Source organism: Nyctereutes procyonoides, unplaced genomic scaffold (assembly GCF_905146905.1).
Source record: "Nyctereutes procyonoides isolate TBG_1078 unplaced genomic scaffold, NYPRO_anot_genome, whole genome shotgun sequence".
Classification (NCBI taxonomy): domain Eukaryota; kingdom Metazoa; phylum Chordata; class Mammalia; order Carnivora; family Canidae; genus Nyctereutes; species Nyctereutes procyonoides.
This window is the reverse complement of record NW_026575048.1, coordinates 38814729-38829049: the sequence shown is the minus strand read 5'-3', so window position 1 is coordinate 38829049 and position 14321 is coordinate 38814729. Positions and strand designations below refer to the sequence as shown.

General features: G+C 38.0%; 1 protein-coding gene across 9 annotated transcripts in view; it reads right to left on the bottom strand.

The window, feature by feature from the left end:
• Nucleotides 1-506: 506 nt before the first annotated feature.
• IMMT (inner membrane mitochondrial protein) overlaps nt 507-14321 on the bottom strand; it is a 36355-nt gene continuing 22540 nt past the window's right edge. For 5 of the 9 annotated variants that reach the window (XM_055327254.1, XM_055327258.1, XM_055327256.1 and 2 more), the window contains 7 exons: nt 13836-13939; nt 12261-12396; nt 11615-11759; nt 6265-6488; nt 3956-4087; nt 2675-2804; nt 507-1452 (listed from right to left, as the gene is read on the bottom strand). In XM_055327254.1, the coding sequence (XP_055183229.1) occupies nt 839-1452; nt 2675-2804; nt 3956-4087; nt 6265-6488; nt 11615-11759; nt 12261-12396; nt 13836-13939 (1485 nt within the window). In that variant the 3' untranslated portion in view covers nt 507-838. Of the gene's footprint in view, nt 1453-2674; nt 2805-3955; nt 4088-6264; nt 6489-7941; nt 8009-11614; nt 11760-12260; nt 12397-13835; nt 13940-14321 lie in introns of those variants that run through there. The other 4 variants (XM_055327255.1, XM_055327259.1, XM_055327257.1 and 1 more) reach the window with 2 other exon arrangements.

Sequence of the window (14321 nt, the reverse complement as noted above, 5' to 3'; positions counted from 1 at the left end):
GAAAGGAGCAAGGTCGATTACCAGGGTTTCAGAACTGAGAGTTGTGATCTGTTTTGAGGGCTGTTGAATTAATTTATGGGTAAAAGAAAAAAGATCCCTGGATGGCTCGGCAGTTTGGTGCCTGCCTTTGGCCCAGGGCATGGTCCTGGGATCCTGGGGCCAAGTCCTGCATTGGGCTCCCTGTGTGGAGCCTGCTTCTCCCTCTGCCTGTTCTCTGCCTCTCTCTGTGTCTCTCATGAATAAATAAAATCTTTTTTAAAAAATAAAAATATTTAAAAAAATAAATATTTTGGCATTGTGGCTTGCATATCACTCGAGTTTGACTAGTTGGAATCAGTTCACCAGAACCTTCAAAACCAAAAATAGACCTTGCACTTCTGGAACACAATTCACTACCTGGAAACTCAGTGCCCAGGACTTCCTACTTCTGTTGCTGCTTCTCAAAGAGACTGTCTACACATATAACAAACGAGAAATGGCACTTTTTGAAAAGGGATATCAACTACTCAGTTTTCATCTTTTTGTTTTATTCAGTTTGCTCCAAGGGCAAAATCAATAGTAATAGCGATCACAAACATCATTTTGATTGGCTCACAAGCCTGATCAGTAAAACCTGAAAAACAGATAATGTTACACAAGTTGCAAAGAAAGTACTCCTGGAGTTCACTGACATGATAGCAAGTGGAAATAATATAAATGCAACAGGTGTTAACATTTAGAACAGTACTTGTAACCTGCTCCTTCTTAGACAATTCTGGGACCCTGTTGCAAACTCTTCATATATTGCTGCTGATTCCCTTTCACATAAAATAGGACTTTACAAAACTCTTCCTGGACCTTACTCTTGCTGCACTTGAGTGGTTCCTATTCCTACAGCGCTGGCGTATGCCGTCAGGATTTCCACTATCTGTTTAGTTTCTAGGGTCATTCGGGCTTCCTTCAGCCAGTCCTGTGCCACTCGTCTGGACTCCCCTTTCAACTGATTGACAAACTTTGCTGCCAGCTCCAGATCACCATGCTCAATGCAATAGGAGGCATAGGACAGTAACTTAAAAGTGTTTATATCCTCAGGGCTGAGCTCCGCTGGTGGCTTCAGTTGCTGAGGCGTGAATAAGAGCAACGACTGCAAGTAGGAGAGGAAGTACTGATATAAGCTATTTCTGGTTTCGTCAATCATCGCTACCCTTCGGGCCAGTTTTTGAACAGCATAGAAACGGGCTCTAAGGGTCTCTTCACTGTACACCCCACGGGTCAGGGACTCTGGAGGGATAGCTGCGGTTAGAGCTTGGGCAAATTCACTATCAGCACAGTTGACTCTGATGGCCTCAACCGCACTACCCAGCGGGACAGTGGGCAGGTCTGCAGATGCGGTCTTCATGCTATACTTTAATGCCTCCACTGAGAGCCAGAGTTGGTGGGCTTTTCTGGCCTCCTCTTCAGCAACTGCATGACCTATAAAGAAAAAAAACAGCAAAGAAAAACATTTTCTCACCATCTAACTACATGTCCTTCTCAATACCTCCAGAGATCTGATGCACCCCATATCCTAAACAGGCTAAAGCCACACATGTAAATGATGGGGCCAGAGAGCCTCTTCCAACCTTCCCTACCATTATTTCCAGCATGTTCTTTCTTAGGAAGCTAGCCTCTTCATGAGGCACCATGGGAAGCCTAATTTGATGAGGACTTTTTTGTTTGTTTTTTTAGAGAAAGCGAACAGGGGAAAGACAGAGGGAGAGAGAATCTTGAGCAAGCTCCATGCCCAGTGAGGAGCCCAAAGCAGAGCTTGATCTCATGACCGCTGGGATCATGACCTGAGCCGAAATCAAGAGTTGGATGCTCCACCACCTGGGGCACCCAGGTGGCCCAGGGAGGACTTGATTTTAATAAAACCATGGAGAAAACTGGAAGGATATATGTGCACAAGCATTAATTATGTCTCTTTTCCCCTCCTTCTGTGACATCTAGGACAACACATGGTATCTAATTCAGAGATACTTATTTTAGAATGTTTGAGAAAGGAACATATTTAAATTAGGCTAAGACTTATGTTAATGCCATCAGAAACTTCCTGCAAAGGAATGGAGGACTTGATGTAAACTTAATGGACTACTGGATCTTGAAATTTCACGAGTAGTTTATTTTTATTTTTATACTTATCTGACAGAGATGGCTCTATAATACCCTCAAAGAATTCATTTTAACATCCCGTCAGGACATTTCCCTTTTAATGTGGTACATGAAAGCTTCAGATTAACTACTGTCCATTTGGTGGGTTGAATCAGTAAATCACTTCCAGAACAGGGTTAGAGACACATCAGCAGAGCTAGAGAGAGAGCATAGGGATACACTACCTTTGCTCCACTCAGGGCACCGAAGACATAACCAAAGTGTGTTGGGTATCCTATCTCATAAATAGTTCTTCAGTCTATCACACAGAGTAAAGCTTCAAGTATTTAGATTTAATTTTTAGGTTCTTTTTAATTTCCTCTCACAAACTATGTTCCAAACTTATCAAATCTGGGCTAATTTTCTTAGAAATGAATGAAATTTAATAGGATGAGTTCAGCATCTCTAGGTCCTAGTGTTGATGCACGTATCCCATTCTCTTCCTAATAAGAAATTACCCTAAAAAGTTGGAATGAATAAAATCATAAGAGGCCCATGTGCTCACTCTGAACAGCCTGTTCGATTCCTCTCAGTCTGGCATAGGCCGTGTTTATATCCAGAGTAAAGTTGTCAACTTGCTCTTGACTGAGCCGACGAAACTGTAACTCTTGTTCAGCCAGTTTCTCAGAAAGGTCCTGAAATAAAACATAAATAGTGTCCAGAAAAGAGTAGTGCTACTTCAACACATGGCATTTATTGGGACATTACAATCTTCCAGGAACTGCCACTTCCACAAGCAAAGAGGCCCTTTAAAATCTCCAAACATTTGTCATGAAAATCTTCCGCTGTGTGTTAAGGTTTCAAAAATTTCCTAAAACCCATAGTTGATGTATGTGATTCCTACAAATTTACTGATAGAACCAAGTTTTAGAGGAAACAGGCCAGGAGAAGAATGCAAGCTATTAAAAATGGAAAAAATGCCAACTTTAGGAAGTAACTGTACAGTCACCCCAACATGATAAACTGTATTTGATATCCTCAATTCAAGAACTTATTCATTTTTTTTTCTTAGAAAAATACCCATTAGGGATCCCTGGGTGGCACAGCGGTTTGGCGCCTGCCTTTGGCCCAGGGTGCGATCCTGGAGACCTGGGATCAAATCCCACATTGGGCTCCTGGTGCATGGAGCCTGCTTCTCCCTCCCTGTGTCTCTGCCTCACTCTCTCTCTCGTGTGTGACTATCATAAATAAATAAAAATTAAAAAAAAAAAAAGAAAAAAGAAAAATACCCATCAAATAGAATTTAAAGTAAAATACCTTTTCATTGTGGCATAAATTTCAATTTTCTGGGAGTTTTCATTACGTGGAAAACCTCATTCTCTTCTTGTGAGACAAAATAAGTTAATATATTATAAATGGCTTGAAGATAAACTAATTATGATTAAAGATATCCTGACTTGCTGTCATTTCCAAATTAACTTCTCTAGGATGTTTCCTCAGATATAAAAATCTGAGCATTACCACATAATCCATAGGAATTTATGGTGATAAAGCAGGAGTTACACATGTCAAATATATCTGTCTTTTTGAAACCCCCTGTACCAACCCATCTTAAAGCTTTGAAGGCTCCAAATGACTAGGACACAGATACAAAACACATGTGATCAATAACACATAGATACATCTTTATGCAAAAATATACAAAGGCCCCATTGTACCAAGACTGGGTGCCATTAGCAATCTTTCCCCACTCTTCCATATCCTCAGAGAGAATGACATACAGAGCATATGAAAAGGAAAGGAAAGACTATTAACGTAAAGCACGTGAAAAGGAAAAGGTCCTCACCTGTTCAAATTCGTATTTCAGTTCCTGCTCTTGTACCCTAAGGACATCACGTAAGTGATCAGTGTGGGCAGCAGCCTGTCGGCGAAGCTGGGTTCTCATTTCATTCTCCATGGCATCTCTGACTTCTTCTACCTGTGAAACCACAGGAATGATTAGTTCTCAATTCTCCACATTTGCTTTTAGAAAAAAGAGAAAGACTAGTAGAAATGATAACAGCTTCCATGTCCTAAACCTCTATGATGTACCATACATGTATACATATTCCTGACTTCTCGTACATCATTAAGAAAGCTGAATGTTGGAAGGTGACTCAAAAACAAGGTCACAAAGCTGAGGCAAAAAATCGGATTTTAAACAGAGGTCTAGGAGTCTCTCTGGCCCCAAATTCTGTTTCTCTCATATCACCAGGCTACGTCATATGCAAGGTGAACACTGTCATTTCCTGAATCACACACTTCCTGGGAATTAACAAATCACAACTCTTGGAAAAAAATAACTAGAGACTTGGGATCAAACACAGCTTCACCACAACCAACTGTGTGACCTATGAATAATAATGCCTACTGTAAAGAACTATTAAGAAAATTAGTATCTGGTAGTTACTTTACACAATTTCTTCTAAACAAAGAAAACTGCTCGGAAACTGCTTACTTTAATATGTATTTAGATTCACAACATGGCCCAGACCCAACCAAAAATATGAAAAGCCCATCATGTCTTGCCTAACAATTGCCCATAGGTCGTATTACAAATTAGTTAGTACTGATTATCTGGAATTCATAACTTACTTTTTCTCAGAAATAATGTAAGTAATGAATAAACCCATTCAGTTAGTGCATAAATATTTATAAAGTGCTAATCCTTTGCCAGGCAGTGCCTACCATATGCCTGGATGGAATGGTAGTCAAGGCACACAAACTTTTTGTTCTCACATAATGTACAATTCACTGGAGGAATTGGACAGTAAATAAACTGGACATCTCAGACTGTGATACTTATTTTTAAAAAATACATAAGGCAGTATGAGAGAAAGTAATACAGAAACTCTACAATGAAAAAAATAAAAAATAAAAAATAAAAAAAAATAAAAAATAAAAAATAAAAAAAAAAAAGAAACTCTACAATGAAGGAACAGGAAAAACCTTGCAGGAAAAGGTGACATCCAAACTTGTAATTAAGGTTTAAAGAGAGGAACCGAAAAAAAAAAAAAAAACCCGAAAAACAAAAAACAAAAAACAAAAACAAAAACAAAAAAAAAAAAAGAAAAAAATAAATAAATAAAGAGAGGAACCGTAACAATGTATAAGGCAGAGCAAACACCCCAGGGCAAATTATGTAGTGAAGGTACAAAACCAAACAAAAAACCAGGGCACTTGGCAAATACAGGCAATAAGGGAAGTAAGGAAAGTCTGACTCACAGCAAAAAAGAATGAGATCAAGAGGCCTTTTTAGTAGGGGGTGAAGAGTTTGGATTTTGTATTAAATGCAGTGTACAGTCAGTGGAAGATTTTCAGCAGCCTAGTAACTGACCAGAATAGGTTTTAGAAGAATCAACTACCATGTAAACAGACATAGAAAGATGGGTATGAAAACAACCGGGGGACACCTGGGTGGCTCAGTTGGTTGAACATCTGATTCTTAGTTTCAGCTCAGGTCATGCATGATCTCAGGGTCCGGGGTCAAGCACCACCTTGGGCTCCATGCACAGCAGGGAGTCTGCTTGAGGACTCTTTCTCTCTCACTCTTCCCTTCCCCCAGCTCACACGCTAATAAATAAATAAATCATTTTTTTTAAAAGGGGGAAAAAAGAAAACAGGGGACCTCTTATGGTGACAATCTGGACTTAGGGGAAAGTGGACAAACAGGATTTTCTTTGGATGCAGAACTGGTGGGATGTGTCAATGGACCAGGTGTGAGAGTTGAGGGAGGAATGACAAAGCATGATTTCTGGCTTGAGCAACTGGGTAAATAAAGATGTAGAGAGAAAGAAGCTGAGGGGCTGAGGGACACGTTGGGGAGAGTGAAGAACTTTGTTTTGAATAAGTTGAGTCTGAAACAACTACTGAAAATTCAGCTAGAGACATCCAGTAAGCTGCTCGAAGGAGGAACCTTAAGGTGAGGCAGAGGCCAGAGATAGCAACATAAATGTCCCCATGATAGACAGGATTTCACTTTCTAAGTCACAGGACTAGGTAAGAGTTTTGGTTATAGTTTAGATGGATAAACTTGGGAGGCTGAGCAAAGGAGGCAAAGAAGTAGCCAACAAGGCTACTCAAAAGGATTCACTTTAAATTTCTCATTTCCTTTACCTTTTTGTCCTGTTCGGCCTGTATCTCACTTCTGTGATGTTCTAATGCTTTTGCCACTGCAGAGTCAAATGCCCGCTTTTCTTCCAGCTTTTGCTTTTCCAAGGCTAGTGCAATGTGCTGCTTCTCTGTGGCTTTCTGTTCTGCTAGCTCTCTGTTTAGTTGGTCAATGCGGCGATGTGCGTGAGCAATCAGGGAATTCAGATCATCAGTAGACAGCTTGTCAGCTAAACAGAAAATGACATTAAAATGTTAATGATTTCACAAAATTATACATCTACAAGGTACTTATTTCAAATGAATGTTAATTTAAACCGCTGTAAAGAAAAGCAAAGGGTGGCTAACCCTTTGAAGACAGATTTAGATTCTCACTGCCATCATGCATAGCCTGTGTCCAACTAACTAAGGCATTTTCAGTCCCAAGTAAAGTAATTTAGATAGGCCTTCAAGTATATAATCAGTTCTTTTCCAGGAACCCAATTTAGTACTTCTGATCTGAATTATAAATAGACTCTATAATTCATCGTAACTTTACCTCTAAAGACAGTTTACATACTAGTCTATATTTTCATTCATGCATTAACTGTGATTAGTCATAACAAGTATCCTAATATTCTTTTCTGCTAAAACTCAAATTCAGATTCTCTAACTTTTCCCTGGTAAGAGTTTTTATTCCTTTTCTTAAACAGATGGTATTACCTAGGACAGTAATCAGCAACTTGAGCAGTTCATGAGAATCACTTGTCAAGCTTTTTAAAATATACATGCCCAAAGATTCTGATTTAGGCTTAAGCATGTGTGTTGTTTTCAAATCTCACATTCCAAAAGTATTCTGACATATTACTATAGGTTAAGAATTTTAACAAAATCAGGGGTGCCTGGGTGGCTCAGCGTTTGAGCATCTGCCTTTGGTTCAGGTCATGTTCCTGGGGTCTGGGGATCGAGTTCCACATCAGGCTCCCTAGAGGAGCCTGCTTCTCCCTCCACCTAGGTCTCTGCCTCTCCCTCTCTGTGTTTCTCATGAATAATAAATAAAATCTTTAAAAAAAAATTTTTTTTAACAAAATCAATGTGTGAAATACTACATGATAAATTGATAAATGGCCCAATTCCACAAAGAGCTGAGAAGAAAAAAAGAGCTGAGAAGTAAAAAACAAAGTGGCAATAAGAGACTTACCAAATTCAACATGTGTAGCTCATTTGGATACTGATTCAAATAAAACTAAAAAAACTCATTCTATAAAGTTTGGGGATATTTGAACACTAAATAGACACATGATGACATTAAAGAATTATTGTTTTAGTTGTGATAATGGCACAGTGTTTTTTAAAAACATACAGAAATTATTTACAATTATTTACAACTGGATATATGATATTTGGGATCTGCTTCAATATAAGCTGGGGAAATGAATGACAAAAAACTAGCCATGTGTTGATAATTGCTGAAGTTGGATGACAGGTCCATGAGCTTATTATAGTTTTCCTCCTACTTTTTACTGTTTGAAATTTTACAAAATAAAAGCTTTAGCACATGAATACCAAAAAAATCTAAATCAGATTTATCACATGCAACATAATTCTATGTTATAAATTATTTAAGATTCTTTAGTTTAAGAATCATAGGCAAACAAAAAGACTTCAGTATTTTAAGAATCAAAACACATGTAATTTACTCACCTAGATCAGAAATACCTACAAAGGAAAAGAACAGTTTGAAAAAAAAAACCATACATATTTGTTATTAATCATTAAATAGGAAAATCCAAAAAGAAATAAGGAATCAGAAACTAGTAACAGAAAAAGTGTATTTAATATTAGAAAGCAAAACAATAGTTTATTTCCTAAAACTTAAAAGAACATAGAACAATATAAATCAAGGTAAATTCTAACATTTTGCAAAGTAAGAGTGTCATTCATACTGAAAGTAGCTTTGGTTTCCAGGGGCTCATCAGTATTTTTGTTAGAGCAATCAACTTAGTTTTTACACAGAAACTGCAATTCTCATTTACTAACACTGGCTCACCTGCCCCCACCCATTTATGCATTAGTTCATAGCATAACTCACTAAGTCTCAGTCTGGACTCTGTTCTCAGTACTAGACCTCTCCTAACATTTCAAATAATTAATATTTCCTCTTTGGAAACTTAAAAGCAGTGAACTCACATTAAATCTCCATTTAACCTGGGCAAATTAAATTAAGAACTATGACTGATTTGATGGTACAGGATAAAAACATAATTTGGATGAAGCACCACCCTGAGGACAGTGACAGGAGAAGGGAACCACAGCCAGTCTCCTGCCTCTCAGCATGAGCTTCTTCTCTTCACATCATGGGCATGACTCTTGGATTCAGAAAGTTCAAAGACTGGTATTTTTCATCCAAAATGGTTCTAAATGTCAACTACTTCATCTAGTATTAAACCAAACAAAAAAAAAAAAAAAAAAAAAAAAAAAAACCAGGAATCTGGTTGCCAATGTTGCAACAAGTTGTTGGTCCCAATGTTGCAAGAAAAATGGGCAAGATTAACAAAATGAGATGTCAGTCTCAACAAGGTAAAAAATATAACTATTCAGTCTATAACAATAAAAGAACTGTCCCCTGGAAATAATGAAAATTACGCCCTGCACACTTCATTTTCCCATCCTTGCAACATCCACCAATGCTCCCCCTTTAAAGGCTCCTTCTCCCTCCCCCCATATGGTGTTTATCATTCAGTTTGTTACGCTTTACATGTGTATACATCCTAAAACAATATACTATTTTGCTTTGCATGTTCTTAATTAAGCTTCATGTAAGCGGTATCCTATTCTATGTATTCTCCAACTTTTTCTTAACATTTATGTTTGAGAGATATAGTTTTAGTTCATTCTTTTATACTGCCAAATGGAAAGCACATTTAGCAGTTTCGGATTTTTCTGCTCTTACAAATATAAGGCTGCTATGAATATTTTTATGTCACCTTGAACACCTGTGTGTCATATTAAGCACATACGTAGGAGCTCACCAGTTGGATCAGGGAGCATATACATTCTGAACTTCACTAGATACCATAAGTTATGGTTCAACAAATCAATTGCTAAATGATCACTTCTAAGTTTCTTTCTATTCTTCATCTTCAGTGCCCCTGGCACACACACCAGGTGATCCCTATCACTCTGCCCTCAGATTACTTCAGCAGCTTTTAACTAGCTTCCTTGCCCTTAGACATCCCTTCCCTGCATGTTCAATCTTATGAAAATTAATTTTCCTCATTACAATCAGATCATTCCTCTTCTCAAAAGCCTAAAAGGGAGTCCTATATTGCCAATACAAATCAATCAGGAAGAGAAATGAGGCTAGTAGTGGGTAAGAATGAAATCTTGGCTCTATTTCCAACCTTGGGCAAATTATTTTAAACCTCTTTGTGTTTTGATATTCCTATCTGTAAAATGAGAATAACAAAACTTTATCGCATAGAGCTGTTATGAATTTTAATTTTTTTTTAAGCAAGTGAGCAAGCATGTGCAACAGGAGTGTGGCAGGGAGGAACAGAGTTAGAGAAGGATAAAATCTTAAACAGGCTCCACACCCATTATGGAGCCCAACGCAGGGCTCAACCTCACTCACCCTGAGATCATAACCTGAGCCAAAATCAAGACTCAAGACACTAAACTGAGCCACCCAAGCACCCAGGGCTGTTATGAATCTGAAATAATACACATGAAGCACTCAGAACACAGTGCTACATACGAGATCATGCTAAATAATGTTGGCTGTTTTATGTTTGACACTGCTCAGTTATCGAGAACACAGAAAAGACACCAGACAAATGAATATCACCAGGACATTTATAACTTAGTGAAATAAGACTGAAGTCTGGCAGAAGTCTTAAATGAGTTCAGATTTCAGAGGCGAGGATATTTATCAAGGGCTGGGGTAAATGTGGAATAATTAACTATCTCCAGCGCAACATAAGATATCAGTAACACCGAAAGGAAAATTTGTGGCTGCAGGCAGAGGTGGAAGGGAAACTTTATCAGATGCCATGTACTTTTCAAATTCTATACCATGTAAATGTATAATCAATTTTTTCAATTAGTAAAAAATTAAAATGGAGATTGCACACATCTCACACACATGCACATACACAAGGTCAGAGACTACTGCAGGGGACTTTCACTTTCCACAGGATACATTCTCGTTAGTGTCAAGTTTCTCAACCTTGGTAGTAATGACATTCTGGACCACGTAATTCTTTGTTGTGAGGAGCTATTCTGTGCATTGCAGGATGATTGGCAGCATCTCTGGCCTCTATCTACTGAATGCCAGTAGCACCTCCCTAATACGGCAGGCAAAAATGCCCTAGGTTGAGAATGATGACTTTAGGGTTTTCATATCTTCCCAAAGGCATTTTCAAAATCAGTGAAAGAATTTTTAAAGTTAATAACTTCAGAGGCTGGCACAGAAAAATGAGAATTTAACCTAGTGGGAAGACCATAGACAAGTACTTTAGAGGAGAGAAGGCAAATTCCTAGGGATGGAGCTCACAACCAACTCTCCATAAGCAGAGTCTGTACTGCTCTTTAGACTTTATTTCACCTATTTTGGCCAACCTAGATTCCCCCAACTATCTTACCAATGTCCCATTTATGCCAAGCAGCTAAACCTCAGGGACAGAGATACACACACAAAAACCAATGAATAAGAATAAGGATAATGGGGGCGCTAGACTGGCTCAGTGGGTCAATCTTGGGGTTGTGAGTTTAAGCCCCATGCTGGGTATAGTAATTACTTAAAAATAGACACTAGCATTTAAAGAGTATTTTGAATTTACCACGACTGGTAATTTATGTGACTGTTAGTACTCTCAGAGCACTTCAGGAAAATGTGACTATTCTCTGCAGTTACACTCTAAAATTCACAATCGGAGTTCCCTGCAGTCTGAGCTATCTGCAAGTCGACAGTCATACAGATTTATCATGTGAGTTTTTACCCATACTGTCACTGAGAAGTCCTAAAGGCGTGCCTTAACTCATTACGAATATTTTTAAATTGAATAATTTTACATATATATAATATTCTAACAGATTGTCACTCTCACTTGGATTCTAAACTTTTTTTTTTCTTTAGTTACAGAGATCTGAACAGAATCATGAGTTATGGAACTAAACATTGGCTGGAACTTGTGTCCACCATGACTAAAACCGCAAGTGTGTCACCTATCATGGTTGTGATTGAAATAAAATGTGGAAAACACTGTATTGTACACCAAATGAGAGATGCATACCAGAGGGGTTTGGATTAGATGAATGGGGTTGAAGCAAGTTTAGCCAACCTCTTGTTAAAACACAAACAGAAAAGTACCAACACCTGAGTTACACTTACTCATCCCTTTCCATCCTGGCAGGACTTCTGGAGTAATACTGTCCAGTTCTCGTTTAAAGTCATCCCGGGCTTGGACCACCAGCTCATGATACTGAGACACAACCTTAGCCTCAGACTGAGCTGCTTTGACCTGAACAAATACAAGGGGAATGTGGTTAAAGTGAACAGGAATTACCATAACTTTCCAAAAAAAGAGAAATTATATTCATATATTTATATGTTAGCTGGGAAATACATAAAAAATAGAGAAAAAGCTAAAGCTCAGAAAAGGAACATAATATAAGCCTTGTAGTTCAGACAAGCCCCTTGCCATCTTACTATCCCCCTGTCCCTCTCTCTGGTCTCAGGAAACTACTCATACAGACTAGATAAGTACACAAAGAAGATCTGCTACAAAATGAAAATTTCCATTTAATAACCATGACCAAAAATGTTACCTATTATAAAAAGTATTGACAATAATGGATAATCCACTTTGCGCCCAAGTTTTTAAAATTAGTAACAACTACTATTCCTTGCAGGAGAAATGGGAGAAAGAAAGGAATCTATTATTTTCTCGAATTCAAATCCTTTGACTAAAGGATTATATTTTTAAATTTTTTAAGTGCTATAAAAGACCTAGGAAACGCACCTTTTGGACCACATTATCGAGATCAACTATCATGTTGTGAAGTTTCCCCTCTGCAGCAGTTATATGAGATTTGGCCCCAGGAACCTCTTCTTTTTTTGCATTTTCAATTACACTTTTCATCTTCTCTAGCTCTTCTCTGGAAACCAAAAAAGCAAAAAAAAAAGATTTAATATTATTCTTTATCAACCTTAGGAAAGAGTTTGATGTCAGTACTGCATGTAATTGCTTAGAATCTATGAAAAAATATAATTTGAAAAAAAATTCCTCATTGTTTCTTCACAGTAAATACAGGTAGAGAAGCTTTCCTTACAACAACTGAAAACAGCTTGGTCAGAAGGCTAGATTTATTACTAACATAGACCAAAGGAGTAGCGTGATGTACAAGGAAATATACAGGCTTCAGAACCAGGCAAACTTGGATTCAACTCCAAAATCAACCTCTCCTTTGTTGCTCACCCTTGTGTGGGGATTAGAAGTACTTAATGAAAAGAACCTGGAATAGTCCCTACCACAACAAGCGAACTTAATAAATGGCACTTTTTGCATTGATTAGGCTGACTCCCCCTGCCATAAGACCTTAAGGAAGGGAAAGCAAGGGAGGATACTGAAGAGCTCACTAAGCAAACATAGCTGGGCCTCAAGGAGTTGTCATTTAGTGTTTCACAAACTGGATGAATTATGGCCTACTCACCACAAAACACAGAACTCAAAAGACCTGATTCAAGGTCTAGTGATGTGAGCATAACATCTTAAATCTCCTAAAAGACACGATGACTTCAGAAGACTTCTCTTTCTCTATCAATAATATTTTATTGGGGCGCCTGGGTGGCTCAGTCAGTTAAGCATCTGCCTTTGGCTCAGGTCATGATCCCAGGGTCCTGGGATTGAGCAAAGTGTTAGGCTCCCTGCTTAGCAGGGAGTCAGCTTCTCCGTCTCCCTCTGCCGCTCCCCCTGCTTGTGCTCACACTCTCTTTCTCTGTCAAATAAGTAAATAATCTTTAAAAATCTATATTTTATTAAAAATGACAACAAAATTTTGAATGACAGTGATTCCAAAATGTTGATGAGAACCTTTAGTCAAATGTAGGTTTCCATCATCAGAAGTCAATTTTAAACTTGGCTTGCTCAGTCCTACCTAGTTTTAGCCAAATTCCAGGAATCAAGGTCTCAATGGCATAAAAATAGACCTATTAATAACTATAGTTAAGGCAAAGAGATTATGACATACTCTCAAAATTCTGATAAAACTGTCCAGGCCATCCCTGAAAAATCTTGAAATTATGGCAGAATCTCAGTAAATCTGAAGAAATACATCACCTATTCAACAATCCAAAGAAAAACTGCTTTTTATACAAGATCCTTTATATACATTCTGCCAAATATATTTAGGCCTAATTATATTTTATTCCCTCTCCCTTTCTTAAACCTGTGTTCCTGAAACCAATACAGATCAAGTAGAGGTGAAGGGAAGGGTTTCTCTGCCTTCTCTTTCTATACAGACAGTACAAAGAAAACCCAGCCCAAAGAAAGTCACCAGGAGGCCCTAATTACTTGTTAAAGTCCATGAGTAATTACTTGGCTTTGAGAAGGGCATCAGCAGCCTCATCAACTGCCTTTCTGCGTTCCTTCAATGCACCCTCCACTGTGCGCCACTGAGCCGACTTCTTCTCACCTGCAATCTAAACAAAAGGCTTTATTTATGTAAACATGAATAACTACCATTACCGTTTACAGGATAAGCCAACGTGGTTAAATTTAGAAACAAGGGCATTAAATTCAAAGGTAAAAACTTTCAGTATTTCTTCAGAGTAGGGTCCCTTAATCTAAGGTTCATGGTTAGGACCAAAGTTCATGAACCTCATCAACACCCCCCTCAATACCAACGAACAAAACTATGAAGGATTGTGGCCTAGCACATATAAATATTTTCTAAGGAGAGATGATTTTTTTTATGAGATTCACAAAAGGAGATTATGAAGCAGAAAAGGTTAATAAGAACAAGAACTTTATGAATTGTTTGTTGATCACTCTTCAATGAAGCACCAAAATTTAAAATTTGAA